The following is a 22171-nucleotide window of genomic DNA, read 5'->3' on the forward strand; positions in this document are numbered from 1 at the left end:
ACGAAATAGAAAATATCTTTTTAGAGCATGATCCTGTCATGATCTACATTTGACATTGAAATTTTCAGGAATCATTTACAACTATATTAGAAATGTGAAGAAATGGGTAACAAATAGTTAAATGTTTGAAGTGGCGAGAATAATTACATCACTCAGCTGTGTATATGCAATTAACTATTTAGGTGGTTGTGGTGGAGGCGATCAACATACTTTGCCAGAAATATCCTCGCAAACACAATGTTATGATGAACTTCCTGTCCAATATGCTAAGGGATGAGGTGAGTTGTAATCCTGGCCTTGCACAATTTAGTGTTACATAAGTTTTTTTGTATTTGCAGTGGGCGGGGCTAAGAATAACTGAATTCGACTCTGCTAAAAGATGCAATACACAATTAAATATGCAGATTTTTTTCCTTGTGTCTTATATGAAAAAATATTTTACGTATTTATTTGTGTAAATTATTATTTGTTTACCTAGGGCGGGTTTGAGTACAAACGTGCCATTGTTGACTGCATAATTAATATCATCGAAGAAAATCCAGAGAGTAAAGAAACTGGCCTAGCCCATTTATGTGAGTTTATCGAAGACTGTGAGCACACAGTGCTTGCCACTCGTATACTTCACCTGCTAGGCAGGGAAGCACCCAAGACTTCAGTTCCTTCCAAATACATTCGGTTTATATTCAACAGAGTGGTGTTGGAGAATGAAGCAGTGAGAGCTGGTAAGTGTTATCTACTGGAAAGTAGTATTTTAAACTGCTTGTTTGTTAGTGTTTACATAGCCAGACAGTGTCATAGAGTCGTACAGCAGAGAAATAGGCCCTTCAGCCCGAATCTATTCCAACCATCAAGAACCCATTTATATTAATCCTGCACTAATCACATTTTATTCTCCCTACATTCCCATCAACGTCCCCAATAAGGCCAACTACAGGACATAAAATCCAAAAGAATTGAGGGCTGAGTAAATCCTGATTTTCTTTTTTAAAAATTCTCCAGTTCCATTTCCTGCACTGGTACTGTAGAATTTAACATAACTATGCCCAATACTTTATGATTTGTAATGCAGGTACTTATTTGGAGGATAGCCTTCCAATATCTAGTGCTAAGTACACTCAAGGTTTAGTTTGAACTCAAACACTTCTCCAGATCCTCCTTCACCTTCCCCTGACCCCGTCTCTCCCGTGAGTGGTAAGCCCTTGTTAAGCAAGAGATAATCAGATAAAGCATGTTCTCTAATCTTTGGGAAGGTTGTAGCTTTTTGGCTCATTGAGTCCATGCTGGCTCTAGGCAAAACCAATACAGTTAGTCCCATTCATCGTATTTGCACTACCCTTTCCGATCTTCTTAACTCTGATCCCAAATAATCAGACCCCAGTCGAGTCCTCCACTTCATCCTTCTATATCCCCATCTCAGTGAATTCCCAGAGTGAGATGATATTGAGCTTTTCTTCCACTGTCTTTGCCTTTGTGCCCATTTCTTTGGCCAAGAGTTTTCAGCCCAGACAGTGAATCCTTTCCCTTGCGTTCAGAATTCCCAATCCACCTGGACCTCTCTACATCTATAGGTTTCAAATTGCTGCTGTACCATTGGCTGTCTCAGTTTTTCCACTTTACCTATGAACCTGCAACACAGTGCTCACTAAGGATCAATGTTGTCACCAAATCTGCTGATAAGGGCAGTACTTTATTTTGGTAAACTGACGTCTTCCTTACAGGGACTGAATGCCAGGTTTTGGACACCACCTCACCTCCTTCTATACGATGACCCTATCACAGAACATCGGTTCCCAGGCCATATTTCCTCCAGGGGTCTTCATTCCCAGCCCCTAACTTCAAAATCTACTAACCACGTACTGCCTGGTTATTCCTTCCCTCTAAGATCCATGAGCAGGACTTGTAGCTCCATTGTTTCTGATCATTCTTGTCCCACAAAACTCCTACAATTTTTTAATTCTTTTCTTTATCCTCTTATCCAGTCTTTTCCTATCTATATCCATGATGTTCTAACAGTTAAGTTTGCTGTTTCAAACTCATTTTCACCACAGATGTCCAATATCTATACCTCCATCCCATATCAAGATTTCCTGGGGCCCTTAAAAAGGGGTCTGATCAGTTCTCCTCTTCCATCACCCATCTTTGCCAGGCTGAACTTATTCTCACACTGAACAAGTTCTTGTTTAATACAACTCTGTTCTCTAAATCAATGGTGTAGCTACAAAAAGTTCTTTGAGGGATATGTGCAATATTCCTTATTTCAGTTCTACTTGGGTCCCCTCCCTCATCTGTTTATTGGGGACATTCGGTAACTGTGTTGGTGCTGCTTCCTGCTGTCATGCAGAATTCAAAGATTTTGTGACCTTTGCTGACAGTTTCTGTCCTTCTTTCATCTTGTCATGATCCATTTTTTGACTCTTCCCTTCCTCAACTTCTTTATATTCATTTCATGGAATAGATTTGATACCAGAATCCACTGCAAGTGCGCAGACTCCCACAGCTACCTTGACTTCACTTTTTCCATCCTGCTTCCCAAAGGGGCTCCATTTCATTCTCCCAGTTCATCCAACCCATCTGTCCTGATGAACACTTTTCACACCAGTCCTTCCAAATACATCTTCCTTCTGCATCAATCATAGTTTATCCTCCTGAATAATTGACAGGGCTCTCAACCATATCTGTTCTATTTTCCACACTTCATCTGTCATCTCCTCCCACCAGAAGAAGGGAAGTTCCTTTGTCCTCGCCTTCCAGCCCATCAGCCCCCACACTAAACAGATCATCCTCCCTAATTTCTGCCACCCCCAATATGAAGCCACCACCAGCCACAACGTTCCCTCTTTTCAGCATTCTGGAGGAACTATTCCTTCCAGGGCACTCTGGTTTACTCTTCCATCTCCACCAACATCCAATCCCCTTCTTTCAGAAACTTACATATAACCACTGCAAGTGAAATACTTGTCCTTTTATCTCTTCCCTTTTCATCCACAGACCCAGGTGAAATGGTGATTTGCTTTGCTATTTCCAACTTTGTGAATGGCATTTGATGCTTACAATGTAATTTCCTTTAATTTGGGGAAACTAAATGCAGATTGCATGACTGCTTTACAGCATTCAGTCTGCAAGAGTTACCCTGAGCTTCCCATTGCCTATCACTTAAAATCTCCAGACCACTTCTCTGTTCTCTGTCTTCAGCCTCTTACACTATTCCAATGAAACTCAATGTAAGATCGAGTAACGGGATTCCATCTTGCGACTTAGCACATTACTGCCTTGAGAACTCAACAATTTTGGATAAGCAGCCCTTCCAGTCTTGTATTTCACATTTCAAGCATTCAGTTTTTTCTTGCTGAGTATTTCGAAGTTTCATTTGTCTCCTACTTGCACCTCCTCCTGAAATACCTCCATCATCTTATCTCAGCCACAACTTGTTTGTTATTTTACTTCTTTTATTCCTACCACAGACCTTCCTTTCTGTTCTCTTTGCCTGTCCCATTTATCTTCAACTTTTAGCTTGTTTCATTTCTAACTTTACTGACTTCAGATGAAGGGTCATTTCCCTGAAAGGTTAATTCTGTTTCCCTCTCCGCAGATGCTCATTGTGGAATATTTTGAGCGTTATCTATTTTTATGTTAAGGTGCAAGTTTCTTTGCTGAACTCCTGTTTAGGAACGGTGCATTTGGAAAGAGAAAAAAAATTGCCAATTCCAACAAATTGACAAAAATTATATCTGAGAGAATTTATAGGAGAAACCAAAGGGTTTGAATTTACAGCAGCACTTGGATTTGGTTTATTATTATCACATGCACTGAGATACAGTAGAAAAGCACAATTTTGCAAGCCATCCATACAGGTCAATTCAAAACATAAGTACGTTGAGGTAGTACAAGGGAAAAGCAATAACAGAATGCAGAATATAGTGTTACAGTTACTGCAAAGTGCAGTGCAGGTAGACAAAAAGGTGCAAGGGCTATGACGAGGTAGATTGTGAGGTCAAGAGTTCATCTTTAACAAGAGATCCGTTCAAGAGTATTATAACAGTGAGATAAAAGCTGTCCTTGAGCCTGCTGGTGTGTGTTTTCAAGCTTTTGTATCTTCTGCCCAATGGGAGAAGAGAGAATTTCCGGGGTGGGTGGGGTCTTTGACTATGCTGGCTGCTTTTCCAAGGCAGCGAAAAGTATAGACAGAGTCCATGGAGGGGAGGCTAGTTTTCATGATGTGCTGAGCTGTGTCCACAACTTTCTGCAGTTTCTTGCAGTCTCAGGCAGAGCAGTTGCCATACCAAGCTGTGATGCATCCGGACAGGATGCTCTCAATGATGCATCTGTTTTGATAATATCTAACAGTTTAAATCACAGCTCAGACGTTTTTAGAGCATTGAAGATGCTACTTAAACTGCATTTGACAAAATTCATATTAAATCATCCTTGGTATACTTCAGAATGATATGAAGTGTTGTTTATGGTTGTGTGATATTTTAATTAGTTTGTTATTACATTTCTGTCCACAGCTGCTGTTACTGCATTAGCAAAATTTGGAGCCCAGAACGAGGAGTTGTTTCCAAGTGTCTTGGTTCTTTTACAGAGGTGAGAAATGTGCCTTCAACCCAACGAGGGTTTTCCCTGTTTTAGAAAAAAAGCTGATTTAATTTCGAAAAGTTTATATTGACATTTAAAATTTAAGAGTATTTAGATACTTAGCTGTTGAATAATCAGTGAATTATGATATTAAGTGAGGTTTTATTTTTTCCTTTTCTATTTACTCTGTACTGATAGGCCAAACAGAGGAAGATGTAACGATGCAATAACTAAGCTACTAGACTGGTTGTTCTGTGCCTTAAATGATCTTCCATTTTTTTGTGCTACTGCACTGGAGAAATAAGGAAAATACTTGCTCCAGGATAGCCATCCAGCTGAGTCTGTCACGAACCAGCAACAAAAGAAACACACAGAGTCATGATTCAGTGTTAAAAACTACTTTATTAATAACTACTTATGATAATAAGAAAAATAAAAGTAAAAATGTTAGAATGTTAGAAGTAAAAATGTTAAACCTTGAACATTAACCCCAAAAACTAAACTCTTTGTGTGTGTGTGGCAAAGTCCCAAACTCCAAGTCGAGGAATGGTTCTTAAAGTTCAGTTCAGCAAGCCATAAGGTGAAACATGAGCAAAGGCTTCTTCAACAACCACCGTTGTCTGAAGATAAAATGTAGATGTAGAGAGAACATAGGGAGAGTAATTACGAAATCCAAATGTTCCACGATGGAACTCAAACAACACCTCAGTGTCTACTCAGTAGTGACTTCCTCACCCCGAAAAGCATCCAAATCGTGGCCGTCCACGCAAATACCTGTTTCCCTCTACAGGTCAGCAACAAAGTGAACTCCACCGGATTACTTCCAATTTCCATACGTGGATTGTAGTGACAGACACAGTTATTGTTTCTCATCCATCGATAGAGAAACTAGCAGGCTGGTCTCTCTCTCTCTCTCTCTCCCTCTCTCTCTCTCTCTCTCTCTCTCTGACTTTGACTTCTTCAACAACGTCATTACGTCCTTTGTCGTTGGTTGACGTAAGCACGCCACACACACACACTGCTAACTCTATCTTAAAGGGACATTCACCAAGTCCGTAACAAGTCATTTAGCAGCAAAAGGCAATTAGATCAAGGAAACAACAGAAAATAGATGGGATAATTTAAAAAAAATAATTGTCACCTAAAATCCTCACTTTGCTTTTGGAAAGGCTTTGGGAAATGGAATTAATTTGGCAGATGTTCAGAAAAAATTGTATTTGTAGTTATTTCCAAATTCTTTAAGAGAAAGAGCAGATTGTAGGCTTTTGTATAATCCTACATTCTGTTATTCCAGAATTTTTAACCATATAGCATGTTATGGTTCATTCAAATGATTGGCTGAATCAGATATGCCAGTTTTCAACTGTGTTATTGTCAAGCTACATTTTGTAAAGTATTTTAACAAATGAAACTGAGTGATGGAGCTAGATCATTCATTTCCAGAACCTTGGTTTGGATCTAAGTTGGTCAAGATCATACTGGTTAAGTCTCCCATGGTTTTCACCATTGATTGGCAAAAGTATAATTCGAGTCTCAAACTTCTCACCTCACAGGTGCATGATGGACTGTGATGATGAAGTTCGTGATCGTGCAACATTCTATGTGAATGTATTACAACAACGCCAGAAAGTTCTTAATGCAAACTATATTTTTAATGGTTAGTAAACTTTATTGAAAATATGTATACTACCTTAACTTTAGATGTTTGGTGGATGTGATGGATCTTCCTCTCCCTCTTTAACATCAGCTAACTTCTGACCATTGAATGAAATATTACATTGTTTGATAAATGTAGTTTCACGTTTATTGTGGAGTTAGACTCCAGAACCCCAAAGCAGCATCCTCCAAGGGATCTTTAGTAACATAAGACTATCACGTGGACTGGTGGGAGGGTTTAATTAATGGAACTAGTTTACACAAGTAGTTTTTGTTATAAATATAGACATTTATAGAGAAAATACAGAAACATTATTAAAACAGGCGCAATTTATGTCAGCACATTAAGATGCCAACTCTCCAAAGCTGACCTGGAAATTCCACAAGTTAAATTTGTAAAAATGCATGGGAATATCAAAAACTTTAAATGCGTTCATTGGTTGTAAAAATACTTGAGATATAGAAAAATCCTTATTCAGATTATTCTTGACTGCCTGTCAATCAAATAATCAAGTTTGCTTTCTAATTGGAGTCAGATGGTTGTGGGTTATGCTAGTATTAGGCAACCAGTGATGGGAACCTAGGAGTGGAATGGTAGGAAAGAGGAGGTAGCTTTATGAAACCTCCAACCAGGGTTAGCAAACCACTTGCATGCTGTGCTCGAGTTGACTCCAACTTCCAGCACTGTTTCACCTGAACATTTTACTTGATCTTTGGGAAACAAAGGACTGCAGGTGCTGGAATCTAGATGAAAAAACTACAAGATGCTGGAGGACCTCAGCAGGAAAGACAGCATCCATTGAACATCTGCTTTTCTCCATGGATACTGTCTAATCTGCTGAGTTCCTCCAGCATCTTGTTGTTTTTTCACTTGATTGTTCCTGGCACAAGGGGAAAAATGAAAGAGTTGGCAATTTTACTGTGAGTTACTGCAATGTTATCACATAAATATTTATTATGTTTTTGATGCAGACAACTTTGCTTAGTTGAATATGAACTAAAATTAATGTGACATTTCAAAATATTTTATATCAAACCAACATATTGACGCTTAAGTGGAGTGATCACGTCTTTGCTTATTTTCTGCAGGTTTGTCCGTATCTATTCCAGGACTGGAACGAGCTTTGCATCACTATACCCTGGAACCTTCAGATAAACCATTCGACATGAAGTCTGTGCCCCTAGCCACTGCTGTTAATGTTGAGCAGAAAACTGGTAGGAAGCTGAACAGAGTGACCTGCAGTTTACTATTGTTGTATTTGATTTAACTAACGGGCAAATACCAAGCCATTTTTATCCTCTTCCATCCTATAAGTTATTCAGCTGGAAGATTGAGATGCATAAGATCCCAGGCTCAATTTCATTCTATTGAGTGCGTATCACAGACCTTTTAGTGCCAGACTGCTTTGGAATATTTGTACTTGGATATAATTTTACACAATTATTTTAATTTTGATTACCACTTCGTGGGTTAGAAATTCATTTGCACAATTCCAAAATAAATGGCATTGTGCCATTGAAGATTGGATTCAACCACAATAGAACTATTCTGAGCATATTCCTGCACTTCAGTGCCTATTCCAATACTTGTCTCTTCACTTGGTGGGACCTTCATTCTTAGCACTTTTTTTTCCGGTATATGGTTCCCTCAAATGAAATTAACAGAAGTGTAACATGCAAAATTAGTTTGCATTGAGATTTTTAACCCAGCCAGTCTGGGAAAAACAATGGTTGTCTTTGCGCACAGTACAACCCCATTGTTACTCTGTTCCACACAAAGGGCCAACACTCAAATTACAGTCTTAATCCTTGATGAGATCTGTAACAATGTCATATAAGTTACAAATGTGCCTGGACTCCTTTACCCATGGAGGTCAAGGTCATTAGTCATCCTCAATATGCTGACTGCAGGATGATTCTGGACTGCTTTGCAACAACTCCATTTGCTGCTTGAACTCAAGGAGAGAAGACTTGAACTATTTTTCCTTTGACTCACAGCAGCTGACACATTGGGTAAGGACCTTTTGTTGGAGCCATTCATTGACTGCACTGGCTGAAGCCTTAGAGATCTCTGTGCCCCCTTGCACAAAGAACATGTTTCCTGTGGGTACTGTTCTTTAGCCTGTTCAGATTCTGACCTCTTGAGAAGGCTCCTACACATCATTGCAGCATCTATCTGTGGTAGTGTTCACCGGTAGCTGGAAAATTGTCAACTTTCGTTGTGGATTATCCCTTTAAGAGTTGGCTGTAATAATCGTACTTGCTGGGCTGCATGTTGATAAATGAGAGAACTTGCAATACACCAATAAGGGATGCTGGGCTGAATGTGGCAATGACACCTTCAGCATGGAGTTACACAGGGAAATATGACAACACTGTTCTCTGAACCTTGCAATTCAAGTTCTCATGTGATTTTCACAAACAGTTTAGGGTGACCGAGAAAAAGGGGCAATTTTCAAGGGTAATATATCTTTTCATGACTCATTTGTAAATTAAACATTAGTAGTGTGTCTAGCAGAATGATTTTGTGAGATAATGAGGAGCTTGTTAATAGTTACATTTCTTGGATTGCTTCTGAAAAGCAGTGTACAATAAACTGCCTTTACCCTGTGTCCTGCAGAAATGACCCCTGTTGCCAGTAAACAGCTAGAGAAGATGGCATCATTGTGTCAAGACATATTCCAAGGTAACAATAAACATTGACTAAAAAAATTGTTCCTTAGCTTTAGTCCATCCTCTTTTTGTGTGTATTTGGTTGCCGGCCATTCCTAAGGTGTGAATCCATTCAGTAGAAGTCTATAGTGTCTGGTTTAATATAGTGTCTGGTTTAATGTAGGATTCTGTGCTCATGAATCCCCATCCTTTGTCTTTTTTTATTGAAAGGATCTCTCACATTGAAAATGGGCCTGTAGCCAGAAGGAGTGAATTATAACTATTATCAGGCTGGATAAAATATAAGTTGACTTTATCCTATCTGGTTGGCCCAACTTGGAATAGTACTGTGAATAGTTGTGATCTTAATATTTTAAAAAGGATGCAATCATACTGAAGAAAAGTACCTTGATACCAGATTAGTACCATAGCTGGAACCATAGCTGAGCAATTTACATGCACTAGGAAGGACTGGACAAACTGAGACTCTTCAGAAAAGGGAAGTCTTTGGGGTTGTTTGCTATCAAACAGGGGTTGATTGATTATACACAGAGCTGTTTCTACTTGTAGATGAGGCCAGAACTAGTTGCCAATAAATCTAATGAAGAATTCTGGAGAAACTTTTTTTAACCAACAAGTGGTTAGAATGTGGAACTCACAAAATGTTGTTGAAACAAATGACTTAAGTGGATTTATAAGGAAGCTAGAAAATCACATGAGGGAGCAAGGGGTAGAAAGACATGTTGATGGGTTTTGATGAGGAGTGATAGTTGGAGACTCTTTCAGATCACAAATGTTTGCATGGAACCTTTGAGCAGAATGACCCTTTTCTGTTTTATGAGAAGCTTTGTAATACTTTGTAAGTAGTTACAGACTGCATGTAGCATCTTTTGTTTCTTTTCTATTGGATATTTTTGCACACAGAACAACTTGCAGCAATTCCAGAATTCAAGAATCTTGGCCCACTCTTCAAATCCTCGCCACCGGTACAGCTCACAGAACCAGAAACTGAGTACGTGGTCCGTTGTATCAAACACACGTTCAAAAATTATATGGTTTTTCAGGTAATTACTTTCTTTAACTTTTGAACCCTATGTTGAAACTTGACCACAGAAGTAATAGTTTATGATTCTTGGTATGGAATGATAGTCTGTGAATTTGAAGTAAAAAGTGAAGTACTGAATCTTTGGAGGCTTGTAACACCAGGCTATTTTCCATTGCTAAAGTCAAAAGACAGGTGACCCAATTGAGACATACTAAATTCTGAAAATGCTTGACAGGGTGGATGCAGACTTGATGCTTCCCCTGTAAAGGGTGTCGAGAGCCAGTGTTCAGTTTCAAAATAAGAGGTCTGCCATTCAGGGCAGAAGGTAGAAAATGTTTGGAATTTAGCAGAGACTCCAACAAGGGCAAGACACAACTTGGTTTGGAGGGAAAATTAACAACTATTATAGTTATTTCTTGCCCACAATGTTTGATAATAAGTGATATGATGGAAAGGAAAATATATTTAAAAGGTGGCTTTTGCTTTTTAGTACAATCGATTTAAATTGTTTTATATTTAAATATCTACTTAATCTGTAAAAGACATATCCTTAAATGCAGTTTCTTTTAGATTTGGATTCTTTTTGTCAAATAATTGCAAGTATAGCATGTTTGGTGAAGTTTCACCATGACTTTCCTTAAAATCCAGTAGCCTTGATTTCTATCAATTTGTCATCAATTTTTCAATTCTATAATACTTCAGAGTTTACAAATTAGTGGCCAGTGAAAGGTGGAGACAAAGGAAGCTCAATTATATCAAGAAACATTGAAAATCTATTATCTTCAGATTAATGTAACATTCCTATTTTACTTGTGTTTAAAGGAATGCTGCCGGCGGTAAGTCCTTGGTTCCCGATACACCTCCAGGCCAATTTGTAGACTTCTACTGAAGAGCCTTAGGGATTTCTTTACATTGATGTGACTGCTGCCCTAAAAATAGAGGTCCCTGTGGCCAATAAATGTAATGGCTTGTTATTGAATTAATAGACTCATACATAGGCAGATAAGCATTGAACAGAAAATACTTATTCCTTTTTAAAAGATAAACTTAGTTCTTGGAACCTATGTTAATAATGTGTGGCCTGGCTTTAAATTTAAGCCCAATGGTTTGTCATCACTCAAATGTACTAATCACATTTGGAATGAAGTATGTCAGTGGATGGAAGAGGCATCAAGTGCCATTGCTTACTACAAGCTTGATGAAACCTGTGTGACTAGATGAGGAATTAGAAAGTGATGTTTTTATTTAATATGCACAGGTCAACCACTGGTGAGGCCTATTGATGTGTTGTTTTCATCCATTCTGTGTCCCATATTGCTTGTATTTAGTTTGACTGCACCAATACCCTGAATGACCAGTTACTGGAGAAGGTCACCATAGAGATGGAGCCTTCGGATTCATATGATGTGGTTTGTTATGTGCCAGTGCCAGCTCTTCACTTTAACCAACCTGGCTCCTGTTACACGCTGGTGCTGCTACCAGAGGATAATGCCACAGCAGGTAAATATTGCCTGGGAAAATAATGGTATGTGGTTTGGGGAATATGAAGATAACTCTGGTATACCTGGATCTCTGTATGGTGATGGTAGAGAGTGCTAATGAAAAGAATTGTTTTACTTTTAAGTAAAGGTATTTCATAGCTGAGATTCTTGACATCGTATTCAATTACTGTCGGGCATCATAGGTTTCCTAGTGTGGGATTGGTTAGATACAGAGGTAATATTCTATGTTTTGATGACAGTACATCTTCAATCTACACCTTTCAGTGCCATAGCACTTGTTTTTAGTGGTCATTTATTGAGAATGCCAATTAGTGCTCGGTCACTATACTGTGTACCCACTTAGTTGCTACCAATTCAGTTAAAACTGCTTCACAGTTTTTCTTTAGAACTCTCAACACCAGTATAGGCTGGAGATTTTAATCAGTCTTCTCACAGTTGGATTCAACTCTGCTCCAGTGATTGAAAGCAAATTCTGTTAACTATTGGTAGTAATACACTTTTACCATCTGTCATCTTCTGCAGTCTTGTTTGTTTGTGGTTATTCCTTAGTTTCCTGTACATTCAGGTGCACAATGAAATTTGTAGTGAAAGACTGTGATCCCAGCACTGGACTGCCAGAAGCTGAAGGCTATGACGATGAGTATGTGGTAAGTGGGTATGTTTCAGGGTTATCAGCAATGTTTTGCAATTGGAAGAGAGTTTTATTACAAAAACATAATCACAAACTATAAGGAAGAAGCAAAGCTTTTTCAGGATATGACAGGTCAGACATAAAAAAAAAAGCAACTTCAATGCATAAGACTGTTAAGTAGAGTCTATAATTGGAATGTCTTTAATTGAAGTAAAACATTACTTTTTATTTTTTTGGATGTGGACATCATTAGCATTGCCCACCCCAAAATGTTCTTGAGTTGGTGGTGGTGAGCTGCCTTCTTGAACCATTGCAGTCCTCCTCTTGCTGAAGGTATTCCCACAAAGCTGTCAAATAGAGAGTTCTGGGTCTTAAACCTAACTGTGATGAAATACAGTTGATATCTTTCCAAGTCAGGATGTTGTGCAACTTGGAGAGGAACCTGCAAGTGATGGTGTTCACATGCCCATACCGTCCTTGTCCTCCTTTGTGATAGAGGTGACAGGCTGTCAGATTAGCCTGGACAAGTAACGAGTATATTTTTAAGCTAGTACACACTGTGGCCATTGTCCTCCAGTGGTGGAGGGAATGAAAGTTTTAAGGTGGTTGTTGAGGGGCCAGTAAAGGGGCCTCTTTGACCTGGATGGTGCCAGGCTTCCTGAGAGTTAGTGCTGCACTCATCTGGGCAAGTGGAGAGTATTTCATTGTGCTTCTGACTTGTGCTTTATAGAAAATGGAAAGGACTTGTCAAGGTGAGTCACTTATGACAGGGTGCCCAGTCTCTGACCTAATGTTGTGGTCACAGTATTTATGGATCTGGTGCAGTTGAATTTCTGGTCTATAGACACTCCTGAGATATTGATGGTGGGGGATGCAGTCATGGTAATGCCATTGAATGTTAAGGGTAAGTGGTTAGACTCTCTCTTGTTGGAGATGGCCATTGCCTGGCACTTCTGTAGTGTGAATGTTACCTGCTACATACCAGCCATGCCTGAATGTTGTCTAGATCTTGCAGCTCACAGGTATGGGCTGCTTCATTTGTTGAGGAGTTGCAAATGGAATTGAATATTGCGCAATCACCAGCAAACATCCCCATTTCTGACATTATTGTGGAAGGAAGGTCAATGATGAAACAGCTGAAGATAACTGGGCCTGTGCACTACTCTGAGGAACTCCTGCAGTGATATCTAGTGGCTAGGATAATTGATCTTTGACAAACAAAACCATCTTTCTCTCTGTGAAGTCTAACTGCAACCACTGGAATATTTTCCCTTTGATGCCCATTGACTTGAGTTTTACCAGAGCACCTTAATGCTCCACTCGGTCAAATACTGCCTTGATGTCAAGGGACTGCCCCTTGACATATAGAGTGTAGTTCTTTAGTCCATGTTTGATCCAGATTGTGATGAAATTTGCATCCAATTGGTCTTGGCGAAAGGAAACATCTGAGGGGTTTCTTCACAGAAAGAGTGGTTGGAATCTGCAACATGCTGCCCAATGACGTGCTGAAGGCAGATACACTCACAACTTCTAATAAGCATCTAGAGAAGCACTTGAATTACCAAGACATAGAAGGCTATAGACCAATCCAGTTAAAGGCATTAGTTATAGATAAGTACAATGACCAGCATGGATATTAGGAGCTGTACAAATCTATGACATTGTTATGGATTATTGATGATAAATATCACTTGATAGCATTGCTGATAACAACTTTTATTATTTTACTGATGATTAAGAGTAGACTTAATGGGGTGTAATTAGAGAATTGGATTTGCCCTGTTTATTTTTGTGAACAGGACATACCTGGGTACATTGTTAGGTAGATGTCAGTGTAACTCAGCTGGTCCTATTTGGCTAGAAGTGCAGCTAGTTCTGGAGCACAGACCTTCAGTACTAAGGCAGAGATGTTGTCTGGTCCTTTATCCTTTGCTGTAGCTAGTGCTGACAGGCACTTCTTGACATCATATAGATTTAAGGAAATTGGCTGGAGACTGCATTTTCTGATGGAGGAATCAGATGGAATCTAAATCCTATTTGATTTGAACATTGTAAAGGATAAATTTAATACTAAAAATGTTGAATTTAGATTAACTGAGCTATGCAACTTTGAATTAAAAGGTTAAACATGTACATTTGCCAAAGCACTGAAAAGAAGAAGCCTAAATATTAGACTTATCAATGTAGATTTAATAGCCCTAGTGAATTCATCATAGAACCTATTGAGGTCTTGTGTAGCAGCTTGGTTGGCTATATAAACAAGCATGAATCCAGCTTACATTTCCTTTGCTGTTTAGTTAGAGGACATGGAAGTGACCATTTGTGATCATATACAGAAGATCTTGAAGCCTAATTTTGCAGTTGCTTGGGAAGAAGTAGATGAATTTCAGAAAGAGGAAGCATTTGCACTGTCTTCTGTGAAGACATTGGATGGTAAGTAGTCACGTTGGAAGTTGGTCCTTCTTGCAGCCCAGTGCTTTTTCCCCCAGTTATCTTTAGATTTGTGCTACAAACCTGTTCCCACAATGCCAATTGCCTTCCAATTTCATGCTTGTGTGTAAACCGAGACAATAACTTCTGCAGGCTATCCGACTAAGAGATCACTTGATAAATAGAAGGATCCCTCACTGATTTATTCTTCCCTCTGTACCTAAGCCCAAGCTTTGCTTAAGTTAATTTTGAGAGAATTATTTGGCACTCTTGATAAAATTAGCTAACATAAGGCTGAGGATTAAATCTGGCATTGCTCTACAAAGATAGTGCCTTAAACCATTGAGACTGTTAAATGGGAGAAAGTGTCATCCATTTTCATTAGTTTGGTTGATAGCTGCAGAGACAATCAGTTTTTGATCAAATTGTGAAACGTGTGAGAAAGGGGCAGGTTTCAGATTTGGGGCTCAGTTGATGGATAGGAACCTCAAAATAGGTTTTTGGGTGGAATCCTATGTGCGAAACATTAGACATTGTGGTTAAGAAGGGAAGCAAGTAGAATAATGTGGATAATATTAGCATAACAAATCTGCACAATTTCGGCACAATTGCAGTGGGAGAACAGCATTCCTGTAGAAACATCAGTCCTTCAAAGTTAGTGAGAGATCAGTAGCATTCCCAGAAAATTCTTTCCCTGAATATCGCAGAAGACTGAGGAGCAAGGAAGCCGAGGACCAATCCATTGCCTGAATGGTCAAAAAGAAGTGGCATTAACGTACCAGATAAAAGGAGAGAAGGGTAACGAGGAGAACAAAAAGTCACATCGGCAATGTGCTCTTAGTAAAAAAAAATTAAAACCACCCAGGATAAGTTTTCAAATCCTAGCATAAAACTGACATGGTTCAGATGCCACCTGGCTATTTTAATATAATAGAAAAGAAAAAAGTATGGACATGAAATATTTTTAAAGCGATGTGTCATCCCAAGAGAGACTGCTACAGCTATCTAAGTTCAAATTATTAATGTCATACAAGTAAGGGTGCATGCCTATAGCCCTGGGGTTTGATTTGGCTTTTGCTGAGTGACTCACTTCAGAACATTGCTTATAAATAACTTCATATCCACTTGCTTCCTTCTTCCAGAGGCTGTGAATAATATAATTAGTTTCCTTGGCATGCAGCCATGTGAAAGATCAGATAAGGTCCTGCGAAATAAAAACACCCACACTCTCTATCTGGCAGGTATGTTTCTTCTCCAACTTCAGGGAGCTCTATTTATTATAATGATTTATTGTAAACAAAGTCAGAGAGCTTGTGTTGTAAGAGTATCACAACTGGCCTTTCAAATACATCTTGCTTGTGTTCTTGATAAGGTAGCTAAAAGTAAAAGTGCATTCCAGTTGTAAACTACATTTATTTGGCTAACCAAATTTAAACAATATTTTGCATTCATGTAGTGCCTTTTAATCTAGCAAATATCACAAAACACTTTGCAAAAGTAATCAGTTAAAAATGAAAAATTCTTGAACTGTATCCTAATATCCATTGATAGATCTTGGGATAGATATATAGCATGATCATTAGCACCTATAGGAGAAAGATCCTGTCTGACCTAGTCTGTGCTTGTAATGCAGGTTAATTACACACAAAATACTTAGTTGAAACAGTTTTGTGTAGGAGTGGGAAAGAATTGATTTTTCTACCAGAATATTTCCAGAATGCAGGCTGATCTAACTTTGTTCCTTTATCTAGTTTTCCTCTAATGATGCTGGAATAGGTAACCCATGAGCATGTACTCTCAGATTCTCTCACATTTGGGAAACCAGTCAAAGTAATTTCTTTGTTCATCTAATTGCAGGTGTTTTCAGAGGTGGTTATGACGTCCTTGTACGTGCCAGACTAGCAATGGCAGAAGGAGTGACAGTGCAAGTGACTGTCCGAAGTGCAATAGAGATGGCAGTGGATGTGATTCTGAGTTCTGTTGGTTAAGCTTACTACAGTTTCTCCCTTCAGGAAGTTTTGCATGTTTTAAACTACTTAACTTTAATAGGGACCAAATTAGGTAGTAAATTTAAAAAAAAATTGTAAAATGTTGAAACTGGTGTTTGACTTTACAGTTCCTTTTGTAAGCTGTGCATGTGAGAGAATGTTGAGTTTGCACCAAGGGCTGTCATTTAGTGTTGTTGTAATATTCATTTGAGTCCAGTTAAGGGCATGATTCCAATGGGTGAACTGCTCTTGAACAGCAACATTGTTGAAACTTTATTTTTGGATTGTTTTGTTCAGTTTAAAACATCTGAAAATTCTAGAGCCCTATTAACAAAGATGATTTTTCTCAAGAATAAATTTTTCTACCAGTTGAATCTCTTTTGCAACAAAGGCTGGGAAAAGTCTAGAAAAATGCATATTTTTTCTTGGTCTGTCTCAATTACAAACAGTGTAATGTTTTATTTGAAAGTTGTAATGACTGAACATTGTGTCAAATGCTAAGCCTTGAGAAACAATAAAACTGTCCACGCAGTTTAAAGAACACTTTTTTGTGAAACTCTCTACTTAACCAAATGGAAAGATCACAATTCTTTATTTGTATGATGTAGAACATTTCTGCAGTCACTTTCATTATAGTTTAAATGAAATACAGTAAAACTCCAATAATCGACTATCGAATAGAAACCGCAACGGTTTGCCATCTAGTTCTCCAGGTACCGATTTTCTGTGATCCTTTTTCATGCCCTGGTTCCCCTGCTCCCTTTAAACTCACTGTGGTCCTGGTTCCTAGTAGTCTGGAAAATTTGCTGGTCTGGCACCACCAAAGTCACGAGCATGCTGGATTAACAGAGTTTTACTGTATTAATGGATAATATTGTTCAATGTGTACATCTTTGCAATGCAGCTGGGCCAAGTAAGAAATCCATCTAGATAGCACAATACACAGTTTAGTACTGAAAAATCATATCTGCACAATATTCCTTTGACAAATGGGAAGTGAAATTTCACTGCTGTACAATACAGTTGACTGGGAAAATTGAGCAGAACTACAAAATGTACGCCATCCAGCCACATGACCGTAAAAGATCTTTTGAAAACCAGAAATGAGGAAATGAATGCTTCACTTCCCTTACTTTAACCTCCACAAAGAGCAAAGATCTTGCACTGAAATTGGTAAAGAACTTACCAGATTGAGGGAGGTAAGGATTTTCAGTTTTCAATTCCTGGGAATTTGTGTGAGGTACACTTAGAAGGAAGATGGATTTACCAAACCATGATCAATTACATGCTACTCTCATTCAAATACATCCTTAAGAGTAATGGTATTAAATGCTGTTTTTTTATTCTGCATATTTTTAAATGTCCAAGAGTCTCATCAGATTAATCAGAATTAGACATGCACACGTTTGGTTGACATTTAAAAGATAGGTTAATGTTTTAGGTGGGATCCTTTCAGCATCCTGAAGTTTTGACCTACCTTCCTAAGTCAGTGGCTGATTAAGCAGCTTTACATTTTGGAAATTTATAATGTCTTAGCCCAATTTTTGATACTTAATTTGCAGTTATGAAGCCAATAAGAATGAAAATAAGACTCTTACCAAAGTAAGAGTTTGAATCAGTTAATGGGACTTATTTTTAATAAACATTTAAAAACCTGACCATAATCATCATTATAAAGCACTTCCATCTAGATAATTTAGCTCTGTAACAAAAGATTACTCTCAATTTTAACTGCTTGGCATATTAATTCAAATTTTACTGATAAAGTATGAATTAATAATTACATAGAAGAACAAAGACAACTTTCAACCAACAGCCAGTTCCACTATTCAGGCAGACCATGACCTGTTTCTCAACCTTATGATGAACCCAAGGCAGGAGAGGCAACCCATATGTGAAAAACCTCTAAGAACTTCAGATTGATATTTTCAGTTAACTGCCAGACATGCCAGCTTTTTTGGGGAACCTGTTCCAAATGTCCACTATGCTTTGTTGAAAAGCTACTTCCTGACATTGTCCTAATTCCCTTATTCTGGATCTCCTCCCCCAACCCTCTCCACCACAACCATTGTATACCATTTCTAAATAAAGACCCAAATTCTATCAGTCAATTTTCTACTCATAACTAGTAACAGGATCAGCCCAGTCAATCCTTCATGCTTGGTTTGCTGTTCAACAATATTGTGACTGATCTTTTATCTCCCTCACTTTCCTTCACTAACTCCCTTTACTTTCTCCTGTTGGGTAGAGAAAATTCTTCTCATTTCTGTCCTGAATGATCACTCTCCCTAGTTCTAAAGGAAACATCATCCCTGTATCTGCCGTTAAAGTTCTGTATGTTTCAATGAGATCACCTCATTCTTCCAGAGTAGAAGCTCAGTCTGCTTACTCTGCTTGAAATGACAATCCACCCCAGCCCCACCCACACAGGAATCAATCTGGTGGACCTTCCCTGTACTCGCTCTATTGCAATCACATCCTTCCTTAGAAAGACCTAACCAGAGACAACCATCTGGGAATTGATCACTGTGGCACACCACAGGCCTGCCAACCCAAAAGTGGCAGTTTACCATTCATTAACCAATAACCCAATCCATGCCACTCTATTAACCCTAATGCCATTTGCTTTAGCAAAGACATTATGAAAGTCCAATTGCATCACATCTCCTGATTTGCCTTCATCCTCAAAAAAACCCAGATGTCAAATGTGATTTCCTTTCGTAAGTCCCATGTTGATTCTGCCTAAACTTTTCAGTCATACTTCCCCGTGACATGGGAGCCATTCAGCCCATAGGTTTACACCAGCACCACTCCCTCACCAAATTTCCCAGTAGTCTTCTCCCCATCAATTCAACCATCCTACACTAGGGGTGATTTACAGTGGCCAATTAACTTACCAACTAACACATTTTGTGGGAGGAAATTGCACCACCCAGGAGAAAACCAAATGGTTACAGGGAGAATGTGAAAACTCCACGCAGACAGCACCGAAGGTCAGAAACAAGCCTGGGTCATTGGAGCTATGAGACAGCTGCACCACCTTGGTGCCACACAATATTTTCTATTTTATAACAGATCCTAGCATTTTTTCATCTACTGGTATCGAGCTAACTGGTCTGCAGTTGCACACTTTCTCTATCCCTCCTTTCTTCAGTAGTGGAGTTCCAATCTGTGGGAACTGTTGTTGAATCTGATAACCAGTGCATCACCATTTCCAAAGCCACCTGTTCCAAAATCTTGGGATATAGGTTATCAAGTCTGGGTGACATGAATTTAACTTAGTCAAATTAGGCCATCACAAATTATAAGGAGGCAAAATGTAATTGGACAATAGATGAAACTTAGGAAATAACACAGACTGTCCTCCTGGCACTAAGTTTTTGTACACGAATGCATAAAATGGATGACTCCACTGACTGCAATCCTCAATTGGTAAAGCAGTTTTTCCTGAATTTTTACTGGTTATTATTAGTGATTATCATAATCTTTTATATTTGTTCTGTCAAATTCTTCAGACTTTGAGAAATCAGAAGAAATCACTATAATCTGACCTGCCCAAAAAATCTCTTAATTCGTACATGTTCTATTTGCCCCATGGATAATCTGTAAGGTGGGGGGGGGGGGGGGGGGGGGGGGTGACTTATAATTGATCAAAAGTGCCCAGCAAATGGACTTTACCATCAAGAAATTCCCATGCTGAACGATCACACACTCATGCAGTGAAACATTAATCTCTGTATCACAGGAAGCTAAACCCTGAAGCAAAAGAAAATTAATAGTAGCTCAACCAGCATTTGAAAGATGAAAAGTTTACACTTCAGGTAAGAAAGTACCACCCAAAATACTGACTTTATCTGCTGTGTAGTTCCAAGCTTTGTCAATGTTTCCCCCCTCCCCCACCCCAGATTACCCATCCAGAATGGACAGTCTTTCCATTTAGATTCATCCAACAGACCCCATCTGCTCACAGGTGACAACTGCAAAGTAACCTTTCAGCAAAGCAAATGTAATACAACTGTTGTTATTTGTGAGGTGTATTGGTTTAAAATATCTGTAACCTTGTTGGCCTATTGCTTGGTACCACAATTCCCATATTGCAGAAGAAGCTGGTGAACATTCACTGGTCAAGCTCCAGAGTTGTAACTTAAAGTTCAGAAGGAGTTGATGAAGTTAGTGTAAGCTTGTTCAAAGCCCACAGGGTCTTCAAGCTGAGGGTAATGGCTGATATGGTCATCAAGGATTGACACTGTTGATTTCGGTACCAACTTCCTGAAATAAAATAATTATCAGGAGTGGATATTCTTTCTTATTAGGTTTATCTAACAGTTCCTATCTGCTCCCTCAATTAACAACCCCATAGCAAACCCTTCCCATACACACACCAACCTGTCTGTCCTCGGCCTTTCCTGCTGCCACAGTGAGGCCAGATGCAAACTAGAAGAACACGTTCTCATGCTCTACTTGGGTAGCGTACATCCCAGGGGTATGAACGCTGAGTTTTCCAGTTTCAGGTAACACCGTGTTCCTTTTGTACACCCACCAGTCCACCCAGGTTCTCCATCTCCCTTTGTTCACCTTCATCCCCTGCCCTTCGTTACCAAGATTGATTTCCCTTCCTCACCTGGTTCCATCTGCCCATCATCCCTCCCTTAATCTGGTTCCACCCATCACCTACCAGGGACTCAGCAGGTCAGGCAGTATCTATGGAGGGAAATGGACAATCGACGTTTCGAGACCCTTCATCAGGATCTTCTCTCTACATTCTGTCCTGATGCAGGGTCTAGGCCCGAAATGTCGATCATCCCTTTGCCTCCACAGTCCTTCCAGCAGTTTATTTTTTACCCCAAAGTAACCTATGTTTTGGCAAGCTGAATGTAACATTAGCACAGTGAAATTTGCTGTTCCAAATTAGGTGTAACCTTGTTTAACAGTGATCCTCCTGGCACCAACAAACACATTAGATTTGTGAGGAGGGCCAGTGTCTGCCCATTGGCTTAGGCTGTGTTATCCATATTCCTGAAGAGAACTCTAAATGAAGTGTTCTTTTACCCCTACTGCCACACATACAACGTTTGCGAGTACAGGCCGCCCCAATCTATGTTAACTGCTCAGTTTTCTGGTGGAACTTCAATCGACAGCCTCAGTCTCAGACCAGGCTTATTGCTGAGCCAAGGGGGTCACCACTGTTAACCTCATCAGCTGAATGTCCAGGTAGGTGGATATACACAATGGATAGGTCCTCCTACACATATTTTAGCTATTACATTTACAGTGGCAAGAAAAGGTGAATTGAAAGATGGTGTATACTGGGGGAATTACAAACACCGCAACAAAAGTACAATTTGCAGCCTTCAGAGTAGTTAATTTGTTTTCTGCTTCATTTGTCCCTTAAAGTGACATACAGAAATTTATTGGTAATTAATTCATTGATTTCGATCTCCCATTCCTAACCCCCACAACTCTCTCCAATTCAGGGCTTTAACTGGCACAACATTCAAACAAAATCAAATGTCAGTGCTGTGTATCAAAAATTACACAAGTCTGACAGACTAACAGGAACACAAGAAAAATGCACTGACCAAACTAATTTATCCACTGGTAAAATAGTAATGTGGATCCCATGTTACTGTCCTGAGATCAGTTAAACCTCCAGTACTCATAAACGAAAGGTTTTTTTTCCCCCGTATCTATT

The 22171-nt window shown here is 39.1% G+C and overlaps 2 protein-coding genes across 9 annotated transcripts in view; one reads left to right on the forward strand and one right to left on the reverse strand.

Moving 5' to 3' along the window:
- The window catches only part of copg2 (COPI coat complex subunit gamma 2), a 47982-nt gene extending 30962 nt beyond the window's left edge, over positions 1–17020 (forward strand). For 5 of the 6 annotated variants that reach the window (XM_052033517.1, XM_052033521.1, XM_052033518.1 and 2 more), the window contains 12 exons: positions 183–278; positions 479–722; positions 4509–4584; positions 6129–6232; positions 7321–7446; positions 8852–8917; positions 9808–9947; positions 11257–11428; positions 11980–12077; positions 14359–14494; positions 15634–15732; positions 16349–17020. In XM_052033517.1, the coding sequence (XP_051889477.1) occupies positions 183–278; positions 479–722; positions 4509–4584; positions 6129–6232; positions 7321–7446; positions 8852–8917; positions 9808–9947; positions 11257–11428; positions 11980–12077; positions 14359–14494; positions 15634–15732; positions 16349–16479 (1488 nt within the window). In that variant the 3' untranslated portion in view covers positions 16480–17020. The remainder of the gene's footprint in view (positions 1–182; positions 279–478; positions 723–4508; positions 4585–6128; positions 6233–7320; positions 7447–8851; positions 8918–9807; positions 9948–11256; positions 11429–11979; positions 12078–14358; positions 14495–15633; positions 15733–16348) is intronic. The other variant, XM_052033520.1, reaches the window with a different exon arrangement.
- mest (mesoderm specific transcript) overlaps positions 16729–22171 on the reverse strand; it is a 28981-nt gene continuing 23538 nt past the window's right edge. The window contains exon 12 of one of the 3 annotated variants that reach the window (XM_052033525.1): positions 16729–17316. In XM_052033525.1, the coding sequence (XP_051889485.1) occupies positions 17217–17316 (100 nt within the window). In that variant the 3' untranslated portion in view covers positions 16729–17216. Of the gene's footprint in view, positions 20749–22171 lie in introns of all 3 variants that reach the window. The other 2 variants (XM_052033523.1, XM_052033524.1) reach the window with 2 other exon arrangements.

This window comes from Pristis pectinata, chromosome 19, assembly GCF_009764475.1.
Source record: "Pristis pectinata isolate sPriPec2 chromosome 19, sPriPec2.1.pri, whole genome shotgun sequence".
In the NCBI taxonomy this organism is placed as follows: Eukaryota; Metazoa; Chordata; class Chondrichthyes; order Rhinopristiformes; family Pristidae; genus Pristis; species Pristis pectinata.